Genomic DNA, 25,921 nt, shown 5'->3' with positions numbered 1-25,921 from the left:
TCTATTCAGCTCCAGCGAATTTTACACCGCAGAAGCATCATCAATGAAGAACATAGATGTTTTAAGAAATGCTTCTGAACAGCATCCATTAGGTTTTACCTCCACAAAATTAATATTTATTAATTTCTTACTTGGTGAACGAACACAAAATAAGCAAATATCGCTTGAAAAACTAACTACCAAACGGGGCGGAAGTGGTTGCGATTCTACAACTCTATGCCCTACCAGAGATGATGATGGGGCTCCTAACAACATGAAGAGGCGAAACCCACCTCAAATTCCCCTCCGCACCACTCTGCCCACCATCCACACGCACGGTGAAAGTCTTCTTCTCATTCACACGGGAAAACCGAAGGAACGCTGGAGTGACCGAAACTCCTGCCCCGTTCAGTCCTTCCACCTCGACTTTGTAAATCTCATTTGCCCTCCCAACATTGGTCACCGTTCGATTCACCGTAGACCCGGGAGCCAGTATTATGGATGGGTAGTTCAGCTCAGCTTCAGAAATGCTCCCCACCTTAGAACAGCTAATTCTCCGGCGAACAACCTGACGTACAGCAGAATCCCCTCCGCGTCTGCCGAACAATCCACAGAGATATCGAATATACTCATCGACATCCAGGTCATAAATCAGCCCAGGATCTGCAGCCTTTGATGGGTTCACATGGCCCGCACCCATTTGAAAGAAGCTCGCTTTTACGTGTTTCTCATTCAGGATCGGCTTCTTCTTACCGTCCACAACGTCAGAAGTTGTCAAGATGGCAGACTTGATCGCAGCCGGCGACCAATCAGGGTGTGCACTCTTGATGAGTGCTGCGATGCCACTCAAGTGAGGGGTTGCCATGGAGGTACCAGAAATAATGTTGAAGGTCTTCGCACCATTCCTCCCAGATCCCACCTGAAAAGGCCAAGCAGCCAAGATGTTGAGACCTGGTCCCGAGATGTCAGGCTTTAGAATGCCTGGGGTCGCCGCGCTCGGTCCCCTGGAAGAGAAGAAGGCAACCACTGGAGCCGGGGATACTCCAAGAACGGTACCATTGAAGGTGATAGAGACCGTCGGCTCCCTTGTCGTTCTCACATATTTCGAAATCTTGGAGGCATCTTCATAGGTCAGCTTGGATGAAGGCATATCGAGATCTCGAAGACTGATGGAATAGGCATGATACGCTCCGGAGAGGAATATTATCGCAGCCGCACCTGCATCCTTGATGCGTGCAGCTGCCTCTTGTTCACTTCCAGCAGCAAGGCACATTACGACCTTGCCAGTAATATCCTCATCCACAGTGGTACAGGTGATATCACGGAGGTAGACTAGAGGAAGAGAGGAGGGTCTGAAGTCTTTGGGTTGATTAAGAGATTCACCATAGAGCTGCTCTCCATTACCAAGCGTCACAATAGATCTGAAGTTTCTGTCCACGGAACTGGCAGCCACGGTGAGGATCCATGGAGCCTCGTTTGAAACTGTGCTAGGACTCGGACCATCATTACCGCCAGCACAAGTGACAAGGATCCCCTTCTCGGTGGCACCAAAGGCGCCTATGGCAATGGGGTCCGTGTTGAAAGGCGCAGAAGCCCCACCAATCGAGAGCGAGAGCACATCGACACCATCTTTTACGGCTTCATCTAGCCCGGCTAAAATATCAGCACTGGAGCAGCCCGCTGCGCCGCACACCTTGTAACTGGCCACATGAGCATGAGGTGCCATTCCAGCTGCCGTCCCGTTGCCTAGGCCAAAAGATTCAGCATTCTGCACAAAGTTCCCCGCAGCAGTGCTTGCAGTGTGAGTGCCATGGCCGACCCTATCGTCGCCGGTGATATTGCCAGAAATGATGAAGGTCTTGGCGCCAACGAGCTTGTTATTGCAACCAACGCGGAATCCACATGTCCCCTTCCATTTGGAAGGGGGGGGAGGCACTCCATCATCATTGAATGAAGGATGTGTGGGGTGGATTCCAGAGTCCAAAAGCCCAATAATGACCCCCTTGCCAAGGCCAGAAGGATTCCATAGCCCTCTCCCTTGTTGAAGGCCAAGGAAGTTGGGCGTGTGGGTGGTGAGCAGGGGTACGATCCTGTCAGGATAGGCACGCAGAAAGCCAGGCTTCTTGGCCACGCTGTTCACCTCCTCCTGGGTTAGCTTTGCAGCGAAACCGCTGAATACTTCTGTGTAGGAGTAGATCAGCCGCGTCTCACCCGAGTCAGAAGTAGAGTCGGGCAAAAATGATTTGTAATAGCTTTCGAGATCAGTGGGGAAGGCATTGGGAGCATTTGAAGGGGGTAGTACGTGAACTATGTAAACCTGCGGCTGACTAGAGACGTCGCCATTGGCATGGTGGTAGCCATATGTGACAGGACAGAAAATAGAAAGGAGATGGATGGCCGAAAGGAGGAGAATAGAGAAGGATGTCATTTTGTGGGTTTCCATAGTGGAAAGGAGAAGAGAGATGGAATTGATTTGGATTGTTCGGACCTGCAAGTGCATTAGCATTTGGTCGTCGCATATATATAGTGCTTTAGCAAGCTTTGTTAAGAATAATAATTTGCCAAAAAAAGAGAGCAAAAAAGAAAATCAATAGATGCGGAGATGTTGCGGTTAAATCTTTATGGAAATATTCGGTAGATTTGTTGTCTATTAGAGACTATATCTAAAGCTGTGCTAGCTGTCGTTTAATTTGCAGTGATTTCGTTGTTTGGAACGGGAAAATGAGCTGGGTCGGAGTGGTTTGCTCCGAGGAACGGGAAAATGAGCTGGGTCGGAGTGGTTAAAGATGGCAGGAGTTGAATGCCTGAAGATTTACTCGCTTTTACAGGGATGACGAATCTGAACGAATTACTACTTTCTAATCGTCCTTGACTGCGAAATGATCGCACTAGGACTCCAAAACTTCAACAAATATTTCAATAATTAAATTCCTAATTTCAAGTTGTCTAAGTAAGGATAGTTTTGACGTCCGATAGCGGAGCTCTAGATTTTTACCACGGGGATCTTTAATGGAGCCTTTTGCTTTTTTATTTCTCTTTTTGTTTGCTGTGAGGCTAAATTAAACAATCTACAGCTGTACCCAGATGAAAAAAAATGATTTTGCGGCTTCTTTCTTTGGTATAAAGAGATTTGACATTCAATTCTGTTAGAGAAAATAAACTCAATTCAATGAATGTCTTTTGGGAGGTACATTTAGAATGTGTGAATGGATATCTTGAGATCATTCATGTATGGATGAGTTCATGAACTTGGGTTTCCTTTGTATTTAAGTATTCATATATTTGGCTAGTTTTTATATTTGGATATTTATGTGCATTTAAGTGGTTCATATATTGGGTTTATGCATGTACCTAGGAGTCGTATAAATACTATCTAAGTAATGTGATTTTTTTTAAAAAAAAAGAAAGTGGTAAGAGCTAAAATGAATAAAAAAAATTTTGAAGTATTTCGCCTATTTGTCCTTTTCTCTCCAGAAATATCTCTCTTTCTATATTCCAACAAATTCTATAAATTTAAGTCGGTAACAACTTTTATAGCAAATACAGTATTAGTTTCTTTTCTCACTACGCCAAAAAAGTAAAATTCCGACTTTTATTTGCCGACGCTTATGCCAAGCGTCGGCAAAAATTTTTAATGACGACGCTTTTAGCATCGTCAAAGTTAATATGTAATTGACGACGCTTTTAACGACGCTTTTTAGCGTCGTTAAAAGCATCGTCGGAAGCCAAAAAACCACCTCATTTTAGTCCCACATCGGTGGATCTGAAAAAGAAAGAACTGTATATAGCCAAACCCAACCACTCTGCATGGATGGAATGAAGGTACCGATCGGGAAGGTTGTTTATATTTCTCTTTGTGTTCCATCAGCACCATGGAATGGAGGAGAAGATGCAGACCGCCAATGGTAATTTTCTTGGCAAATGGTAATTAGCGACGCTTTAAAGCGTCGGTAAAGAGCGACGCTTAAAAGCGTCGCTAAATTGTAATTATCGACGCTTTTTAAAGCGTTGGAAAATATTTTTTCCACTGTAGCATAGGCGACGCTTTACCGACGCTTTGCAAAGCATCAGGATGGTTTCTACCGACGCTTAAAAGCGTCGCTAATAGCCAAAAAAAGCGTCGCTAATGTCCAAGTTTCTTGTAGTGTCTTATTTGCTAATGTTGCTTTTTAATATGGAGTGATTAACACAAACTGCATCACGTTGCTTTTTCTTCTTTGTACCAACTATGTATAAAAGGAAGATTATTTTTTTTTTATGAAGCAGGAGGAACAATTACCTATCCTTTATTATAAAAAGAAAATTTATTGAAACTATTTACAAAAGATTTGCCAGAAAGAAAAACATAAAAGAGTAATACAAGTCTTTTATAAAATATAGTGGTCTATAAGTAGTAATAAGTGATTTGAAGGATTTCTATATCTTCAATATATAACTACATGAGCTGTATTCTGATGTGAGTCAGCCTTTTTTTAAGTAAAACAAATCAACATCTCTCAATATGCGACGCCAATGTTGCGAGTTTATTCCAAAGTTTGAGATGAGGATCTAGGAGTTTCTTTGAATACAAATGCTTCCAGCTGAAAAAGATTGATAAAATTTTCTATAAAACACAATAGATAAAACTTGATTTATTTAAGAAAATTCTAACATTTCGCTTTCTCCATAGTTTTCAATATATAGCAACAATCAACTGGTCCGTAGCTCTTCTCATTGGATATTGGAATTTTTTGTTTCTCCATTTAGTGTACAGATCGCTAATGCTGGTAGGCCATCCTCTTAGGTTTAGTTGCACTTTAATTGTTGTCCATAAATTATAAACATATTGGCACCTAATTAGTAGATAGAAGATCCGGTTCTTTTTCTATCCATTACTAACCTGTCTTTCTTTTTAGTAAATATTTCTTCCACATACATTTGATTTTGAGCTCAAGGTATATAAAAATTATTGTTTTTGAAGTAAAAAGAAAGTTAAGAAATGAAATAAGGCAACTAAGAACTTACGTTGGGTCATTTTTTTTAAAATTCTGGCTGGTTAAACAAATTATTGTGCGCGCTTAAGCCATGTTTTTTAGCTGTGGTGGTCCTGATACATGGATACATGCGTAGGGAGTTGGCCCCTCTGACTAGACGTATGGTCTTCCATGTTGATTAGGGGATTGTCTTTTCTATCTTTTTATTTATTGTTTCTTTTCTTTTTCCACTGCAGTCCTAGCATCAAGTTGTCAAAGGCATGGTTTAACATAACCGTCATTATAACCTTATAATGTGGAGGAAGCGTGACACTTTTCCCATGATTTATTTATTAAAAGAAAAATATAATTATAATGCAACACTACAAAAAAAAAAGAAGCAAAGCCCACTCTTGAATGCCGACACTAGGAAAAAGCGTCGTCGTAGTCCTCAAGCGAAAATGATGTTGGGAAGCGTGGAACTGGAGCTAGGACGATACTTTTAAGCATCATTGTTGTCTCCGACCTAAAATGACGGTTATAAGCGTCGAGCTAACACGACGTGTATAAGTGTGGATCTAAGACGACGCTTATAAGTGTCATCGAAGGCGATGACCCCTCCAAACCCAGCACCCGACCCCGATTGAGCTCTCATTCTGCCCTAGCTACTCCCCTATTTCTCCTCTCCGGCGCTGCCCGAGCTTCCGCCTTCCTCCTCTCCGGTGCTGCCCTAGCCCCCCGTCTTCCTCCTCTCCGGTGCCGATCGTCCGATTCCAAACTGTGCCCACCCCACCTGCCCGACGCTTTTGGGAGCGTCGACAGAAAACCTGTCGAAGCTTAAAAGCGTCGATAAGGACTTAACAAAGCGCCATGATATATCATTTCTTTTGTAGTGCAAGTAACATGGATTGAGAGAGGAGGGAGGAAGAAAAATTATAATAGGGAGGAGAAGAGAAAGGCTAGGGGTGCAAATGGGTTGGGTTGACTCGTGACCTGATCCGATCCAATTAAACCCGATCCGACTTATTTTAAAGGACTCGTGGGCCAGATTGAATTCTAAAATTGGGCTCATTTCATTTTCGGGCAAAGTCTGGATTTTCTGAATTCTGGCCCAACCCGATCCGATTCATTTGATATTTAGGTAATTTTGGGTTTCCAATCCTACAAGCCAATTAGACCCGACCCAAACTCGAATTTTTTGGGTTCATATGGATAATTTGGGTAATTTTGGATTTTTAATTTTGTCTTATATTCAGCTCAAACATAAGAAACTAGGGTCAATATGGAAACTATGACCTGAATTTTCCAATTGCATGGTATCTGAATCAGGTAATATTGCTCTTGAGAAATTAAACCTATTTCATATGCATCCAATTACTTTATCCCTGTTATTGGCTGGCGAAGAGTCACTGTAGAGACAATACCAAATTAGCCGAGACGATACAGACAGCACGTGGTCCCTATTGTGAAAAGGACATTATTTTGGATGCTATGTCTTGCACAAGAATGATGGGGTATTGGAATCATCATTTAGAATAAAAACATGATCTCAGTTAATTTTAAAGTCCCCTAATGTAATCTGAGAATTTGATATAAATATAACTAAACAAGGAATACCAAACACCAGAATATGGAGAACCAAGTAACTCTACAAAAAGAGAAGTAATAAAATCTAATAATTTCATGCCAATATATGCCAACACCAAGTGTATTAATAATAAAATAATGATTATCAATAGGATAAGAAGCTTAAAGAAAGCTAGAAGGTGAAATATATCTACATATTATAAAGTTTTGCATAACCACATGCGGTACCACTCTGCACATAGGGTTGTTAACAGGGCGAGCTGCTTGGGCTCAGCTCGGGCCTGGCTCAGTAAAAGCCCGGCTCGAGCTCGGATCGTTAGTCAAACGAGCCCAAGCCCGAGCCTAAAACGAGGCCCGTTTAAATCCGAGCCCGAGCCCGAGCAGCTCACGAGCCCAAACGAGCCCAAATAAGGGCTCAGTCCAATTAACAATTGAATGGGTTCCCAATTAAACTTGGACTCAATCCAATTAAATTTTATTTAGCTTAATCAATTTAACTTCCAATCTGATTGAACCTAGTTGGATTTAGATCACACCCAACCCAAGCTAATCCAAATCCATTTAATTTCTTTAAATCAGATTAGATTGGTTCGGGTTCGGACTCAACCCGTTAACCCGAACCCAACCCGTTAACCCATTCCCTCCTCCTCTTTCTTTTTCTTTTCTTCTCCTTTCTTCTCAGTTTCTCCAGAACCTTCCAGCACCAGCGAGGCCCCTCTTTCTTCTCCGTTTCTCCCCCTTTCTTTTCCTCTCTTTGCCGACTCCTCCACTGGCGACAGAAGAGGGGAGGAGAAGCCCTCCTCCACTAGTGAATCAGGGGAGGAGTCTCCTGCACGGGAGGGTCGAGCCACGGCCGGGGGCGCCCGCAACCGAGCCCGTGGCGCCCGCGGCCGTGCCTGTGATCGACGCCCGTGCCGGCGGTGCTCGCGGCCAAAGCCGGGGCCGCCGCACGCGACGACGAACCGGTGAGTCCTTTCTTCTCTTTTCTTTTTAATTTCTTTCTTTCTTCTCTTCTTCTTCTTTTCTTTCTTTCTTTCTTTCTTTCCTTCCTTCATTCTTCTCTCCGACGACGAACCGAGCTCAGGGATGGAGATGGGGATGGGGCGGGCTCGGACTCGGGCTTAGGCAAACGAGCTTTACGAGCTCAAGCCCGAGCCGGGCTGTGCCAAACAAGCCTGAGCTCGAGCCCAATATAGGGCTCGGTACCAAGCCCGAGCCCAAGCGCGAGCCTGAAATTTTGTGAAACGAGCCGAACTGAGCCCGAGGAGGCTCGAGCTCGGCTCGGCTCGTTAACAGCCCTATCTGCACATATTCTCATTTTAGTCTTATATACTAAAATCATTTTTCCTCCTTGCTAATTATGGCTAATAAATTGTAGAACAAATTAAGTTATCAAAACAAATCACGTAATTTTGGGTTGGGATCGGATTATAGATGGATCTGATCTCACCCGAATGACTCGTTGGGTCATAAATTTTAGCAATGGACCCGATCCAAACTGATCTTCTATTGGATTGGGTCCGGGTCCAACTTTAAAATCTAAACAAAGAACCGGGTTGGATCTAGGTCACTTATGACCCAGTCCGATCCAACCCATTTGCACCCTTATGTACAAGAAAGATAGCCTGGTGGAGATATAGTTACAATTAAGCTGGCTAAGCATAGTTTGGCCCATGTGTTAAAGGCATGAATGGCCTGCATAAGACAGAAGTAGCTGAGGCCTATCTTTTCATCAAGAAAATCCTTGTATTTCTTCATGCCAAATATACCATATAATGGGCATAAACAATTGATACCCACCTTTCCTTATAATCTGATGAACTTTCTAGAAGTTGCTTTCCATCATTTTCTTGCTAAAATTTCACAAACTTTAAGCTTCTTTGGAACATGAGCCTTTCCAATTGTTTTGTGGAACGGACAAAGCAAAGCTCTAACTTTTACTTTCGTTTGACCTGGCAAGTTGTACTCACATTAGAGCTATATAAAATGCCATTTTTAACAAAAAAAAAAAAAAAGAAGCAAAGCTCTATGATAATTAATGAACCTATAGTATGAATTAATACTTTAGAGTCCAATCTCTACAAAGCTTCCAGGCAGGCATATCTGTTAATCTGGAATGTTGGACGAAGGAAAGTAGGTCCTGAAGTTGATCCATCTAAGTTGTTTCAAGGTATGAGAGAGGGCGATGAACTCTTATCCTCTATTAATTGTCACGCTCTTCGACTCCAGAATGAACCGACATAAAAAGTTTCATTGGCTGCTCTATGATATAACTCCTAGAAGCGAGGGACAAGGGGGATAGAATCATAGAACTAAGCCATCCATCTTCCCAAGATCTATTTTTTTTGTTCACCATTACTAAGCTTGAAGGTCGTGCAGTTCTAGAAGACCCAAAAGACTTTATAAATATCTTTCCAGAATGGAGAGGCTCTACCGTAAAACCTCCTCTTTACTGGAATGAGAACGGACAGAGTTTCACATGTTTTCTCTTAGCACCCACTCTCGAGTCCAGATCCAATAATATAGGGCTCGTTTGGTTCGCAGGAAAAAGAGGGGGGAAAGTGTGGTCAACGGGAAAGTAATGAAATGCCTCTTGTTTGGTTGGAGTTTTCAAAGGAGAGAGATGGGAAAGTTGTATTCCCATGGGAATATGATTCCCACATTTCATGAAAAAGTCTTTCCCATGAGAAACATGGAAAAGTTACTTTCCCATGAGGTGGGAATCACTCCTTTTTTATTTTTTCCCCAAAAGACCCTTCAGCATTAAAAAAGCATTAAAGAGGCATTAAAGACCTAATTTTTATTAAGGGCATAATAGGAATTATACATAACTTTCCTAGGAAAGTGGATGGTCAACCAAACATAAGCACTTTGGAAATTTATCACTTTCCCATGGTTAACCAAACATGCCAAAAGTACTTTCCTAGATATCCTCTTCCTAGGAATCTGATTCCCAGGAATCATATTCCTAGGAGGGAAAATACTTCCCGCGAACCAAACGAGCCCATAGTATTTTGAATAATGGCAATTTCAATCAAAATGAAACTTTGATTCCAAGTAGGCAATCTTTTAAATTTTATGTTCATTTATCCACCTCCCATATCTACTTTTCGTATTTACCATTTCTTTCGTTTTAGCAGCAAGAAGATTCAGTAAAAAGAATTCAAAAAAAAAATACAGGTAGGCGATCATGGAACACACACACACACACACACACACACACAAAGAGAGGCAAAAGGAGCCACCTGGATTTTATTAAAGATTAGTCGTATTTACAACAAAGATGAGGGGCAGATATGCATTACATTATCAAGGGTGGAGAGGAATAAATGCGAGAAAAAGAAGCTAAATGGCTCCAAACCAAGTATCTGATAATCGGAATAGGAGAAGAGAAACAGATGTGAGAAAAAGAAGCTAAATGGCTCCAAACCAAGTATCTGATAATCATGATAGAAAATATTGATGCTCGTAAGAAGAAGCAGTGGAGGAAAAAACCTCATCGAGACCAACAAGCAAGAGCATTTATTGCTTGGAAGTTCCAAACAATTTCATAAAGATTTTCAGGCCAACACTTTCTTGCTATACCAGTCTTTTTTGAACATAAATAGCTTTGTTTTGTTAATCTCAAAATATTAAGTTATTATATCCCTTCCCACATCCTGAGACTTTAAATGGTCACAAGATCCAAATTTCACACCAGGGTTTGACTTGAGAGTGTTTTTGAAACAGAAACAGAAATATTTTTTCTTTTTTATTGATAAACCTCTTTACTAGTTTCATCAAAATAATAATAATAAATTTTTTTATTAAATAATATTTCTTTCCTAATAAAAATATCAGATACACTAGAGACAAGAAAGATAAAAACCATAATTAGCATACTAAATTTGATTTTATAAATATAATCTTTCCAGTTTCCAGAGAATTTCTTGTACTAGATTATGCTTTTATCTTTTTTTAGCAAGTGGTATTGAAATAAAACAGGAAAAGAGAAAATGGAAAACGTGGAAGGCCTCGGAAGGGAGGACCAGCGGGGGACAAAGAAGCCTCAAAATAAGACGGTACCATTTCTTCTTCGAGCCTCAACTGCGTTCTCCGCCTTCCGAGAAGCGGCGATCGCAGCAATCGCTATATCTTCCTCCTCCTCCTCGTCTTCTTCTCAACTCCCAACCAATTCCCATCTCCCATTCCCGTCCCCCTTCGCCTCGCGTCGAAGCGCAATACCTTCGCCTCGCGTCGAAGCGCAATACCTTCGCCACGCCAAGAAACCCGAGCGGCCCACCCCATGGACTCCCCGGCGACCGATCTCGAGCCCTCCGAACAAGTTTGGCTTCTTTCCTCCAATCTAAATCCATTCTCTTTTCCTGATGTTCTTGACTTCTATTTCCACTGTTTTACTGAATTCTTTTCCTTCTTTCTTTCTAATTATTTCTTTATTTCCTTTTGTTTTTCCCACAAAGCACGATATGGTTCTTCTGGAGTTGATGGGTAAGTCGATTGCTTTCTTTTTTCTTTTTGGTACTTTTTATTTTTCCAATTGAATAGTGTTATGTGCCTGATTCAGAAAAAGGATAAGATATAGAGGAACCAACCTCCTAAGATCCTCTTCGAGGGGAACAATTCTCCTACTTCTCCAAAAGAAGAACACATTAGATCTGAATTCGCCTTTTTATTCATAGTCATTTAAATTGGTATATATAGTTTATAGAAATATCTACCTCCTAGTAACCACCCATAGATTTTTTTTAAAAAAACACTAAAATAACTGTCTATAACTGCGCACTAATCCCAAACTTTTATAATTCATTCATTCATTCAAGAAAAGTAAACAAAAAATAGAAAATAAATAGAAAAGGGTTCACTTCGAGGGGAACCAACCTCTGAAGGCCGTCTTTTTAGGGGGATCAGCTCTCTTAGTGCTCCAAAAGAATAATGCTTTAGATCTGAATTATTTTTATTCATATTCATACACATTGGCATATATAGTTTGCAAAAATAATTACCTCCCAGTAACATCCCGTACATAAAAAGAAACTGTAATAACTATCTGTCACTACCTACAAATCCCAAATGATAATTAATTTAATATAATAAACTTAAATAAAATGAGTACATAACAAAGAGATTTTTTCTCTTCCATCTATTTCTCAGAAGAAACTCTGTAGATTGCTTCTGGACCTTTTATTGAGTAAATAGGTAAGTCCTTGATCTTTCCTTGTCAATTCCTTGGGGACATATTTAGTTTTCCTTGAACTGAAACAATCTGCTGCATGAACAAATTGTGCTATTGAATTGCTCAAGCAACATTGACTGATTATATGATTTTAAAGAAAGGGTTGTAGGATGTTATATTATATGTTTTATAACTCTGTGTTACTCTGAAGATGAATTTAAACTGGTACATATTTCAGGGACCAGTTGGTGGTGTGTGTTTATAGTGGCCGGATATGATATTGGATAAACTACGAGGGTTACAGTTTGTTACTTTCATGATGGCACGGATTGCTTGATAGTTAAATGTGTAAATTGAAAACATTCTGAGAAATTGTTCAAATAGAATAGATATATAGTTTAGCCATCTTAAGCAGGTTCAATTGCTTCTTGTAAACTTTACTTCCTTTGTGTTTATGAAGGAAAAATGTTTTTGTGTTCGTTTGGCTCCTCACTTATTTTTTAACAATTTGCTTGAGGATGATGTGATGGTGATGGAAACTGAAAAAGGAAGACCGAGCATCAAATTGTATATATAGCTGCACAAAGATGTAGGTCCGTCTGCATATATAAGTGAATCAATAAACATATGTTGTGCCATACAGATTTTGAATAGTGGCATATCTCTATAGTCATAACTAGATCAGTTGGATAAAGTGATTGTTTGTGATGCATGGATCGGGCTTGTGAATTATTGCAAACATAATTACAAGTTCACTGGTCGCAAGTGCGGTTACCTGCTATTACTTGCACTCGAACAGATAATAAAACAAATGCTTATATGCTTTGTCACAGAAACCAGGCTTAAATTTAGTGTGAACAGGATGTTAGAGTTCCATCGATGACTTAAATTTCATCCTAGCACTGGTTCGTTTACCTCAAAAGCAAAAATATCCAGAGTTTGTGCATTTGTCATTTGCAATATTTTTTAAAATTGTGAACACGAGTTTGGGTTTTGTTTTTGTTTTGCTTTATTTTAGTTTTTAAGCTATAATATCTGTATGATGCTTAATTCCTATTTTGTAATATGCACACTTGATGAATGCTTTATTTATTATTACAAAAAGATTCAAATTCTTTTGGTTAGAGAATGACCAATCCTATCAGCTAGGCTATTTTGCATGCATCTCAAGTCGCATTATAGTTGGATTTGTGTATGCAAAGCATCTTATTCTTATTCAAAATCTCTCTTATCATTTCAGACAGAACTCATGGTGGATATGAAATGGGAAGGCTGTGTTTCGGCAGTAAAAGATAAACTGCTAGAGCTTGATGGTATGCAATCGTATACATCATAACTGTACTGATACAATCTTGTCACTTGCTTCTATTATATCTCTGTCATTTTTTCCCCTTTACCATGTGCAAGCAGGAGTAAAGGGTGTTGATGTTGATTCAACTAATCAAGTAGCAAGATTCATTGGAAATCTGCCTGTGAAGATCATGGTAGATGCTCTGGAGCAGACAGGTCAAATGCTATATCGATTGGACAAGGCAATTCTAATTGTAAGTATTTGACTTGCCCATGTCCACATCCTTGAAACAAAAGTTCAACATTGACTTAGAACAGATCTTTTCCTTCTTTCTGCTCTCTCTCTCTCTCTCAGTAGTATCCTATTTCTCATGCCCTACTTCTGTTGAATTATGCTGCTTCTTAAACTCAGTCACAGAATGTGTATTCATTATGTTAGCCAATGTAGTGTAGTTATGAGATAATATTGCCCACAGGTATTGTCAGACAAATCTCTGTAAAGTCAAAGTAATCTTGATGCATGATGGAGTCAAAAAATTTATGATAACACAAAGCTAGATTTTTCTGTTTCCTAGATTACATTTTTGGATATTAGTCTATGAGATACTATTGTTTTATAGAAATAGAAAAAAAAATATTAATTTGGTCATGTAGCAAAAGCGCAACGATAGAAGCTTCATGATGTGAAGCTTCCAAAAACACAAAAAATTAAAATACAGTACCAAAGTGTAGTTTTATGGACAGGGAGGAGGAAGGATAATTCATTGCAATTGTTAAGTACATCTGTGCTGAGTTACAAGGTGCTGTAATTTGTGGTGACAAGATGTGAAATCTTGTCATGTGAACTCACGAAGGGGCAGCACCAAGCACATATCTATTTACTTTAGCAACAATTCAACTTATTGCTATTATAAAGGAAGATTTTTTGCACGACGTTATTTGAAGATTATTTATTGTTGTTTGCTGAGCATTGAAAAATGGTAAACACCAACAATATGGGACAAAAGTTTAAAAAAAATAAGAGAAATTAGTAGGATGAGAAAGAAAAATATAGAATGCATTTCAGAGGAAATGGAAATGAAAAGGGACTATTTAAGATTGATGGTAAAGAGATATCACCAAGTAATTTTGTTATCTTCGGACTATCATGCCAACAAAATGGAGATATAAAGGCATATCTATACTATGTATAATGCAAATGCCTAAAATGGCTAGATGTGTGGGATAAGGCTGTGCATCACATTTCCCTCTTCTCAATACACTCTTTCCTAGTTAATATGCCACTCCATATTAACTCTCTTATTATGGAGAGGAAAGTAAAAGAAGTAGATGAATTTCAAAGATATTCATCAAATCTGAATCAGGCAATCATGATTGATGGGATTATGGCCATCTGCCAAAGTGCTGTATCCTCTTGCACAAACCACAGTTATTGTGTATGTGTAGTCTTTTTTTTAAAAAAAGGCACTTGTATAATATATTTAGACTTGGGTAGTTTAAGTTAGAAGGTGCCTCTAGGGTGTTTTTTGACCAACACATGCATTACCGACTCAACTGACATTTGTAAATGCTAATAAGGAATGTATTGTCATACAGCTTGACAATGGAGCAATAAAAAGAGACCAAGAAAGTAAATCTGAACATAAAGCAAACTATAACGTGAAGAAAGATGTGGTAAAAATAGGAAGGATAAGTGTGCGGGATGAGTATGTTTGAGGAGGCATAGTAGTTGCACCAAATTCAGGACAAAGCGATAGGGAACTCATTGAAATGCCATGGGCATTTGCAATGAGCATGATCAGATTTGTGCAGAGAGGCTGTGCATTCCATGTCCTACTCGTAAATACATTCTGCTTTTATTTATTACACACCTCCCAATTCACTCTGAAAGAACAAGAGGTACGTAAACTGAAATGTGGAATATATTTGTCATATCTAGACCAAGCAATCATGATTGATAGGTTACTGCCATCTAATGGCAGAGCTAGGATTTTGCTTGAAGAGGTGGGTGGGGGGGGGGGGGGGGGGGGGAGGGGGGTTTGGAATGACTAAGTCAAAATTTCCAAGAAAAGATATTTATATCGCAACTATTTTAACCAGCTGGGCATACAATTATGTACATATTCAACACAGTACATTGTACCAAAAATAGAAAAGATTCTAGGGTCTGAATAAGCTTAAACTCTAGTATCCTTCAATCCTTTTTGGTGTCTTGATTCTTTATAAATACTATTATTAGTAAATATTAAATAATCTTTAAAAGTTCCAAAATATTTCTCAGTGAATGGTGAAAAGAAGGAATAAGTAAAAGACTGGATAAGGAAAGGAACAAAAGAAAGAAAAGAAAATAAAAAAGAAACAGGGAAAAACTACATACCCGGGCTTCCTTGTTTTTTCCTCTTCAATTTTTCATGGCTAGAACTCAGAAAACAACAGGGAAAGCAAAAAACAGGATGGACTTCTCTATTATGATTGTAAAAACTTCAACCTTGTTCAGATTTATCTCACATTAACTCTACATTATCCCAAGAATTGCCATATTCTATGCTTTCACACTCTTTGTTTCCCAATAAGCTAGTTCATATAACTTGCTAGACAGTGTTGCTCTTAGTCATATCAGACAAGCATTCTTGAGTACACCACCACTCTATCTACCCCAAGTTAGAAAAATTCAGTACTTGCCCCCATATTTTGTAGCTATAATAGGATATCTATAACCAATAACCATAGTAGAAAGATGAGATAATGGTTGTGTGTGGTTAACATAATAATTAATTTTTTCTAACAGCATCAAATGTACAATAGTAGAACATCTTGAAGTTGATATGCAGCCTATGGTTCTTAGACATTCTTAACAACACCAGAAAAAATCTTGAATATGACTTCGTCTTCTCCAAAATTAACGAATATGGTTATGCTAGTTGTATGTTATAACAGCTTGAAGTATAATATGATATAATTGATTATTTCTATAATTTTGTGTATGCTTCTTGACTATATGTTCGATCATCTCATTGGGGAACTTTAAGTGCTGGTGCTTGTTTCATATCGATACATCAACTTGGAGAAATGTTTGAGCAATATTATTAAGCACCCATAATTAATTCAAACATTTTTATTATGCAATCACATCAAATGACCTTGGAAAAGGTTCACATTATTAGTTTTTAGTGCTTATTTTCTGAATCTGATGAAGATGTCGTATCTTTTACTTCATTAATGTAATACCAAATCATAGCAAGAGATATATTTTGTTGACCCTTTTGTAGTTTACCAGCCGTATATAACAAGCATGAAGGAGATGAATTGCCTCGGGCTAATTTGAAATAAAACCTAGAACTTCCCAAGAGTGTACCTCAAAGTTTTATACAAGTGTTATTTTAACCTGTCTGTTGCATCCTCATACACAAAGTATATCAGATTTATGAGCAAGAAGATTTATCCCAATTGGTGGGTTTTAGTTTTATTAATTCTCATTGTTTGTTTGAGTTGTGTTACCACTTCCTTCATCTTCTTAAAACTCATTTTTCATAGTTCAAATCACAACTCAGGCACTCTTTCTTGTGGAGTTTCAACACACTCCTAGCACTTCTTTACTGTTGATAACAATAAAAAAATTATCTAGTAAGTGGAAGATTGTACATTTTATGCATGCCTTAATGTTTTTGATGGAATACTGATGCCTTAGCGTTGCCAGTATAACAGAGTAGTACACTATCTCTTTGTAATCGCCAACAAATTGCATCTTGTAGGACTGTTTGTTGGCTTCACCCAAGCTTATAAATTCACTTACAGATACTTTAGTTGTTCTCTAAATCTTCAGATTTATACTATCTATACTCTTATTGACGGAGATTATCATACTCCATCCTTTGTCATGTCCTTTTCAAGATCTTTTCCGGCAAGTTCTTGTTAACCCTTTTTCTTTTCTCAGTTGCTATGATATTCTCTGTCATGGTCATGATCTTCCAATGAATTTTTGGATTCGTGAGCCTGGAGAGCAGGAAAAACCCACCAAACCTCCGATGGTAGATATTTCTCTAAGCTTATCCTGTATCTTATTTGTCGTTTAAAAGCTGCTCCAAAAACAATAATAACTTTTTGAGAAGAGCAAGAACACTAATAACTTAACAATTCAATTGTTGGAAGTTGTGTAAAAGGATGAGGAAAAGCTTGCAGTAACATCTGAGGTAGCCTACGTAGGAATAATTGGCAAATGTTGGCTCATGGAGCCAACTTGAATAGTTGGGACAAGGATAATGGTTATAGTTTGATTATTTGTTGTCCATATTTAAGATCCTTTCTAAAAGAATTTGGTGGGAATCTAAAGCATCCATAGCATGTGCAGACCTGAATATTTTGGTGATATTTTGATGTGGTTCCTAATTTGAGTGATATTTTCCAAATTGAAGTGTTTCTTTGCACAAACATATTCCGATTCGTGAAGATAATTTAGTGTTTACATTTGATTTTATCTCCTATATTATTGGCTTATTTGTGTTAATAGTGATAGTTTGATTACATGTTCAGGTCAAGGAAACATGCTATTCAGTCTATTTATACCAAAAATATTGTAAATTGCTAGGTTTTTGTGGAAACGATCATTAACAGATATGATACCACTGAACATGAGTTTGGATGGTACCACCCCTTGCCCCACTTAAGACAAGGGGCAGAGGTTCAATGCTGAAGGGCACCAACCTTCCTCTACCCATCTCTTCCTCTCTAGCCTGTCTCTCAGTACCTCAGTTCTGCAAGCATTTGGCTCAGTTTGCCGGGATTTAGATTTTGGCCCAAGTGGAGTGGGGTGGGGGGTTTTGTGCAAGTATAGGGTAGGATGTGGGGTTAGAACTCCTCACTGTTCTTTAAATTAAAAAGAAGACTTAATAGATATGAGAATTTAGTCTTTTACACACTGACTTTATCTCTTAATTAAAAAGAATTTAGTTTATTGGCTTGTTTGTCTTAATGATGATAGTTTGCTTATGTTTCGACATCAAGGAACATGCTATTCTAAATTTACTCAAATCAAAATTTTGCAAATTGCTATTTCTTGATGAAACATATATTTTCTTTAATATATATGATAATTTTTAAATGCACCTTTAATTGAACTGAACAACTGTGATTACTGTTACTTTGTAGATTCTGTTAGTTTCGGATTCTGTGGCTGAGTTCCAAGGTCTTGTAATACTTGGTGTTGTATGCTTGGTTCAGGTGAACATGGAATTAGCCAGAATTGAGGCCAGCTTTAGTGCTTTGTCACCTGGTAAGCATGGGTGGGCCATAATGAATTTGGAGATTTGACTAGAGGTGTAGCAAGTTCTGGGAAAGTGTTTGATCCACCAGATCATTCATCTGATAAGGTATCCACTTATGATGCTTATCTTACATGTATGTGAACCATTTCTCTGGAGAAGTTACTTATCGTGCTTGTTACGTGTGTGTGTGTGTGTGTTCCTGTTAAAGGGCAGGGACTAGGGTGTGCATGCATGTCGGTGGGCGAGTAGTTGATGGGTGAATGGCACTTTCGCTTTCCATGATATCCCAGGGCTGGTTTCATTAGCTATTGAGCTTAGAACTTTTCTAATGCTTTATATTAGTTTGAGCTCTTGCAATTACAATGCATTGGAAGTAAATCATAGTGTTTATCGCTTTGCATGAGTATATTCTAATGTCACTTTGGATTTCTTTTCCAGTATTATTTGCTCATAAATGTGCTAAATTGTTTCAGAGGGTTTGATTTGGTCCGTGATTTTCATGTAAAAAAACTGACCTAGCCTCAGGGTCAGGCCTTGAATACGTATTGAACCTGAAAGATTTTCTTGTGGAGGTTGATCTAAAAATGTCTCACAACTGCTAGTTTACATAAAAATGTTAAGAGTTGGGGATTTTGCACTAATAATCAAAGCCATAGTGTACTTTTTAACTGAATAAGACTGCAGCCTTCTATTAATATCTACATTGCATTGAGGGAGGCGACTAGCATGGATTGGCACCAAGGACCTGCGTTCAAGCCCCACCCTCACCAAGATTTTACTTGTCGCAGAATATTAACATTTTCCCATTTTTCTAAGCATTTAGTAAACAGTTAAATGGGGTTACCATATTTTTCTAACTACAAGTTTCAGTCTGTCTCAGTAAAGTTGAATTAATATTTACTGGTAACTTGGATCATTTAAGTCTGCTCTAGTTTGTTTTCTCTACATGCGTACTCGACCCAGCCAAGGAATTGCATATAGATCGTAGACCTGGATCTAGCAGTTCTGTTTCAGATTTGCGTGGCTTTTTATAAATTTGTGATGACATCTATCTATAAATTTAGGGTGTGTTAGGTGGGAGCTCTGTGCAATATCAATGTCGTTGGGTTTTCTTGGGCCTCTAGATGAACCGTCTGACATGAAATTGTTTAAATATTTTTTCACCCTAGCTGAACCCAGGGTCCAAGGTTAAATAGGTATCTACATAGTCTGACCCATACATCAGATTGCTCAGATCGATTGAAGACTACACACCCCAAATTGCACCCATTTTACATAGATTATTGAAAATTACTTCTACCTGGAGTCAAACAGGATGATAGTTAACACTCTTTTATGGCTGGTGGTGCTTAAGGAAAATAGTTAAATTATTGAAAATTACTTCTACCTGAATGCAGTTCCTACTTTTGCTAATTACACTTAATCTTTTCCAATGCAAGGAGTGAAAAATGTGGAAAACATATTTTATCTATGGACCTAAAAGTATGGTCCTCCGACACTTCTATTATTTAGTGCATCGGATACTGTTGAATCACATCAAACTTTTACGGTGTGTGCCCTTTGAAGGTGGCAAGTGAACCCTGTGGAGGTGCTGGTGCAGCAGTTTGGATTGGGGTCAAAAGGTTTCTCAGGAGGACCCTTCCATGTGAAATTACTAGAACCATTTATGAGGGCACAAAATGGAAGAGCTTGTATTGGAAATGTCATAATTATCATGATGATTGTGTAGATAAGAGAAATAGAATTCATCGATTGGACTACTTTTTAATGTTATTTTTGGGCTATATCTTCTTGGAGATTAAGCGTATTTTGAAATTACAACGTGCTAGTTGTATCTGTCGGAAGATCTACTAACTTGTTTGAAGGCAATGACAGGACAGATGCTAAAGTTAAAATGGTTATTTGCTGAATAATTTGTGGTGCTTGGGTGGTGATAACAGCAAGGGGAAGATGCTCTTGTGGATTCTGGTCCAGGACTGGGAATTTGAAACGAACAAAAGGGAAGCCGTCTAGTAATACCTTAGAGAGAAAATAAAGAGAATGAATTGGCAGTTCTGCTACGCTTCCAACACCATCTGTTTGAATGTCTTGATGAATTTGCTAAACCGGTGGAAAACCGCTGGATTCGCAGGATATAGGCTTCTTGGGATATAAAACCAATAATTGAAGGCTTGTAACTAGGGTTCTAGCTTTGTATTTCTAGCATCTTCCCTCAAACAACCATTCCAAAGGAGATGAGAACTTACAGGAGGCGTTAATGTCATTACCAAAATATATAGTCACTTGTGTACCAGATATTTTGAGTGTGGCATCCATGGGGTCGGAGATTCTTTCTTTCAGGGGCTGACATTATGTTCGGGCGATTAATAAGTCTGTCAGAAAGTTGGATTTATACTCCCATCTCTAACCCCACCCCCTGAAAATAATAAAAGTAGTGGTACTCTTGGAGCTACAAATGCTGTCTTCTAGCCTGGCCTGACCTGACATGGTGAAAAACCTCTCTTTTCATGCCCTAATGAACAAACCTACAATTATACCCCTCTTGTGTGCGCACCATGAAATCATGACCTTTTAAAAGAGCAAACAAGTGGCTTAACCACCAATCCATCATGCAGCTCCCTCTTATCTCTTCGCACTCTTCTACATATCTTCTTAAACTGAAAGTTTGCCGCTTCTGAATTCTATATAATGATTCTATCAACATGGGAAACAATCATGAAATTGTGAACCACCCAGCATCATATAGGTCTGACGTGCTCTATTGAAGCACTTCAATATAAATTTGCTCTTTAAGGAATTACTATATCTGTTTTTTTTTCTTGCTATGGAAGTATTGACATTGGATGTATTTTATGATGCATTGCTATTTGCTAGTCAGTTTTCTATCATGTACAGCCCGCTGGGTGACCCAGGAACAATAGAACCTAGTGAGACAGGTGAAGCCCACTTCATGGGTGCTAAACAGATGATTAGAGTTGTTGATATTATTTGTCGTTCCATTGTGGTTTATGAAACTGAATACAAATCAGACTCAGGCGTTGCAGCTGTGGTCATGGCGAGTAGCGCAGGAGTTGTTGAGAACTACAAAAAGATACTGCACATGTGGTGGTGTGAAGCTCGAGCTAGGCCTGGTGGCTGGTTATGCTATACAAGTTAAAAAGGTTTTTCTTTCTTGAACGTTGCTGTTCCGTAACTTGCATAAAAACGAATCATGAGATAATCTGCCAACTACAAGCTTTTGATGGACCATGACTTACTGACTTGCAATTTAAAAAGCTACAACTTGCAATTTAAACAGGATAAGCTCCACAAACTCATTAGATTTTCATTGATGCCCAGATAAAATTTTGTCAACCGATCTCTTCTACCCAATCGATGATTCTCTTACCCATGGTGGGATGCTTGGTCGTATCCTGGATCAAGCTCACCCGGCAGAATGGTTTACAGCGGTGCCAGCCACGTTACTGCAACTGGGCTTCGAACCAAATGAATACCGTCGCTCCATATCAGGGCTCCGAAGCCAGGCATTGGCTGGGGGGATTTCGTTCTGAAGGTAACCTTGTAAGATAGCTTCTGGTTCTGGTGAGTGAAGTGCAGGGTCTTGGGCTCTACCGCCACATCCACGCCACGGAATGGTGTGACCCTCACATGGTACGTGGAAACTGGAGGGCCGACGTTTGTGACGGTTCTATGCAGCGTCAACGCAGGAGCCGGTTGCTCCCTGAAGACAGCTGATATGGCTGGGTAGTTGAGATCCCCTGGTGATGCTAGTCTGTGCTTGCAGGTCCGGTTTGAGGACTTGGAAAAGACCTTGAGCTGCAACGGTGTCAACTTCTGAGTGCAGAGAAATTCGAAGTAGTCGTCGGGGCTGATGTCGTAGATCAGACCAGGGTCTACGGCCTTGGCTGGACGTATGTGGCCGGCGCCATGATCATAGGGGGTCGAAGGCGCACCAGTTGCAGCATCCTTGAGAGGTCTGAAGGTGTTGTCGTGAGTGTAGGCAGTGGTCATGAGAGCTGATTTTATGGCAGATGGGCTCCAATCCGGATGGCTGGCCTTGAGCAATGCAGCAACCCCTCCGACATGCGGGCACGACATCGAGGTCCCGGACAGGATGTTGAACCTGACTCGCCGGTGATCGGCAAGCAAGCTCGACGGGCTCGCATCACCACTCCACGCCGCAAGAATGTTCACACCCGGCGCCACGACATCCGGCTTGAGAATTTCCAGGGTGAGGATATTGGGCCCTCTGGAAGAGAACGCCGCCACCACCGGTGACGGCCGGATTCCAACCTTGGTCCCCTCGAATGTCATAGTCGCGGTGGGATGGGAGCCAACGTTGCTATACTGCTTGATCGCTTTTCCAGCAGCCTCTCCGACGGCAACAGCCGGCAAGAGGTGGCTGTCAGCCACGAGCTCCTCACCGTTAGCATCGGTGTTTGCCAGTATCATACCCAATCCCCCCGCGTCCTTCACCACCTGACCCTTCTGCACCCGTGGGCTGATTCCACGGTCGCATACCACGATCTTTCCGGCCACTACGTGCGGATCCAACGTCCCCTCCAGACAAAGGGACCTCGGGTCCGGAATGCTAGTATTGCCGCCCATATAAACCAAAGGATACTGCCTCCGCGGGGAGAGATTCCTCCGGCCCTTGTAGAGCGACACACCAGTTAAATTCATCCCGTTTCCCAGCCTAACAGGAGCCGGGAAGTCTCTATCCATGGTGCTGGCCCCCACCGTGGCGATCCAGGGGGACACGTTGGTGAGGCTGATGGGTTCCGGCCCGCCGTTGCCGGCCGAGCAGGCGACGAACACCCCCATCTCCATGGCCCCGAAGGCAGCCACCGAGAGGCTATCGCGGTAGTAGGTGGAGATCCCGCCGCCGAGGGAGATGGAGAGGACGTCCACACCGTCGGCCACCGCCCGGTCCACGGCGGCCAGGATGTCGGAGCTGAAGCACCCGCCGGTCCAGCACACCTTGTAGACCGCCACCCGCGCGCGCGGCGCCATCCCGCGGGCGGTGCCCCTGGCGTAGCCGAGGAGGTTGGCGCCCCGCACGGGCGCGCCCGCGACCGTGGCCGCCGTGTGGGTCCCGTGCCCGTCCTGGTCCCTGGGGGACTTGAACTCGCTTCTCTCGTCGATGGCCCCCGAGGAGGCCTCGTAGCCCCGGTAAAATATCCGGGCACCGACAAGTTTTTGGTTGCAGTTCTTTGCGGTGAATCCTCGACCGGTCTCGCAGGCGCCTCTCCATCGGGGTGGGACGGCGGTCATGCCTCCGTCACTGAAACTCGGGCTTTCGGGCCAGATTCCGGTGTCAAGGATGCCGACGATGACGTCGTGATCGGAGAGGGCTGCCGACCACATGCTGTTGCTTTCGCCGGTGATGCCAAGGAATTCCGGGCTCCTCGTTGTGTGGAGTCGATAGATTGTCTCCGGGAGCACGGTGGCCACGCCGGGGATGCTTTCCAGCTTCTCGGCTTCATCTTCGGTGAGCTTCGCGGCAAAGCCGTGGAAGGCATTTTCATAACTGTAGATAATCCTTTCAGCTGGGTCTTCCTCTTCTTCTGCTACTGCTTCTAGCTTGGGGGAACTTGTTACAGACTTGATGGTGGAGGCATACCATTGGAGACGATGAGTGAAGATTTGGGGCATCTCGGACTTGGCCATGTGGATGATGTATGTCCTGGAAGGAGGCTTGGGTGGTGTGGTGGTGCAAAGAGAGAGGGTTAGATGGAGTGCTGCTACGCAGAGGGATAGCCATCTGGTTGTCGGTGTGCTTCTTCCGGCCATCGCGAGCGAGATGCTGCGAGACTGAAGGGCGGTGGATAAAAGCAGGGAGCAGTACGAAGAGGAATGTGGTATTTTTAATGGGACTAGCATGTGAATGGCTGCTTTCTCCCTGTAGGCCGTAATAAAGGTGGTAGGTGCTTGTGGGTGCTGGGAAATTGATGGCTATTTATTTGGGTGCACCGGTCCAGGTCTGGCAAGCTATTGGGTTTGATGGAGTGCTCCAGCGAACGGGACGGAGTTCAGCTCAGCTCGCATCCAGAAGTAATGGTGCTTTCATGTTGATGAGGCCCTGGAGCGCGGAGTTAGATTGATGGGACCAGTATCTAAATTTTTTTTTTGTCTAATTTAGATAATGTGGTCCCATGAATAAATCAAAAAAAGAGCATTCCTCATCTCTATCTTACTATTAGTGGCTAAAGATACTACCATTTCACCCCCTCCAAAATGCACAGGAGACAACAATGATCGGTAGGTGGAAGGAGGGAAGAAGCAGCTTGACCAAGCACAGCTGCAAATCTGCAATACCATACTAAGCTCTCTAAAAGAATGCCACCTTATCACGTTCGCCATGCAAAAGGTCTTAAAAATACTCCATACAAAGAGATAGAGAGACAACTAGAGATTCGTTTGGTTGGTGAAAAAAAAATCATCAAAATATTTTTCTAAAAATTTGATTTTTGGAAATATAATGTTTAAAAAAATAATTTTGGCATATTTTGTTGACCGTAAAAAAGTGGTCATTGTAGAATGGTTTATATTTGGTTCAACATTTATTTTTCTAAAAAAATTGTGTGAAATATGTATTATACTTTTATTAAAGAGAAATACCTTATCCATTGATTTTGATGGCTTAAAGATAATTTTGAAAGAAAAAATATTTTAATTTTTAACCGGTGGAAAAGTAGTTTTTTTATACTTCTCATGGTTTTTTTTTTCATGAAATATGTGAATTTTATTGTTATAGGAATACTTTTTTTCTTTTGAAAATTTCAACTAAACAAGATGCCTTTCTTTGTTTTTCCATCGACCACATTTGTTTGGGTTTGAATCAAACGAGTCCTAGAATATTGTCAATGGAGACGGCTTGCATGACAAAGAGGATAATAATTTACTTGTATCTATATCTTCTTATTCAGTAATTCAATTCAGCCAAATAAAAATCCTATACTTTTTAGAACACCTAGCTTACAAATGGATAGAACAACAGGTTGTGTTGTATATCCTTTGTTTTAGGATTTGTAAAACGAGTATATTGAAAAGATTTCAGATGAAGTACATTTGTAAATAGGCTTGTCCTTTTTCAAAGCTAAACTATGTCAACTAATAAATCTTAGAAAACCAAGAAATCTTGGGTGTCGAAGCATTATACTACTGTTCAATTAGAATAATACATTGAAGGCACCATAAAGGGAAGTCTCATTTAAAGAATCATAACAATAGCTAGGGAGTGGTCCAGGCAATTGCCCTAGTCGTCTGATACTGGTGAGCTTGACGCATCTACAGGAGGAGTGTTCAGGGGTGCGAGTGACACATCTATGATTGATGACTGCAATTAATAGACACCATATTAGAAATTCAGAGCGCATTGTTCCGAAAATATTACTACCTTGCAAAATTTCTCATATTTCTACATTTGGAGTAGTCGAGAACTTGTTTGCTTTTTTCCTATTTGACTGCTATGTAGCTGTAATAACACTAGCAACACTAGCATATCATTGGTTATTATTAATTAAGCGGCCTTAGGAAAAAAAGATTACAATACTTATAACTTCATGTATATTAATTAGCAGGCCTTCGGAAAAAAAAGATTACAATAAATTCAGCAAAAAAAAGGATGGAGAAATTACATATATTACTGGTCATATAGTTTGAAATTACATAAAATG

At 40.5% G+C, this 25,921-nt stretch overlaps 2 protein-coding genes and 1 pseudogene across 2 annotated transcripts; 1 reads left to right on the top strand and 2 right to left on the bottom strand.

Moving 5' to 3' along the window:
- Positions 1–214: 214 nt before the first annotated feature.
- On the bottom strand, positions 215–2,407 carry LOC103700180 (subtilisin-like protease 3). Its single transcript, XM_008782141.2, has one exon. The coding sequence runs from the start codon at positions 2,405–2,407 to the stop codon at positions 215–217; it is 2,193 nt and encodes a 730-aa protein (XP_008780363.2).
- Positions 2,408–10,513: 8,106 nt separating this feature from the next.
- Positions 10,514–18,444, top strand: LOC103699872 (annotated as a pseudogene).
- A 2,960-nt stretch (positions 18,445–21,404) lies between these two features.
- LOC103699879 (subtilisin-like protease SBT1.3) lies at positions 21,405–24,457 on the bottom strand. The gene has a single exon (XM_008781877.4). It carries the CDS (start codon positions 24,123–24,125, stop codon positions 21,684–21,686), a length of 2,442 nt encoding a protein of 813 aa, XP_008780099.1. The 5' UTR covers positions 24,126–24,457; the 3' UTR covers positions 21,405–21,683.
- Between the last annotated feature and the right edge of the window lie 1,464 nt (positions 24,458–25,921).

The sequence above is a fragment of the Phoenix dactylifera genome, chromosome 2, assembly GCF_009389715.1.
Source record: "Phoenix dactylifera cultivar Barhee BC4 chromosome 2, palm_55x_up_171113_PBpolish2nd_filt_p, whole genome shotgun sequence".
Classification (NCBI taxonomy): domain Eukaryota; kingdom Viridiplantae; phylum Streptophyta; class Magnoliopsida; order Arecales; family Arecaceae; genus Phoenix; species Phoenix dactylifera.
The sequence above is the reverse complement of the archived record's forward strand: the minus strand, read 5'-3'. Positions and strand labels throughout refer to the sequence as shown.

Coding starts and splice junctions, on each gene's coding strand:
- LOC103700180 (XM_008782141.2), bottom strand. CDS start 2,407: ATGACATCCTTCTCTATTCTCCTCCTTTCGGCCATCCATCTCCTTTCT.
- LOC103699879 (XM_008781877.4), bottom strand. CDS start 24,125: ATGCTAGTCCCATTAAAAATACCACATTCCTCTTCGTACTGCTCCCTG.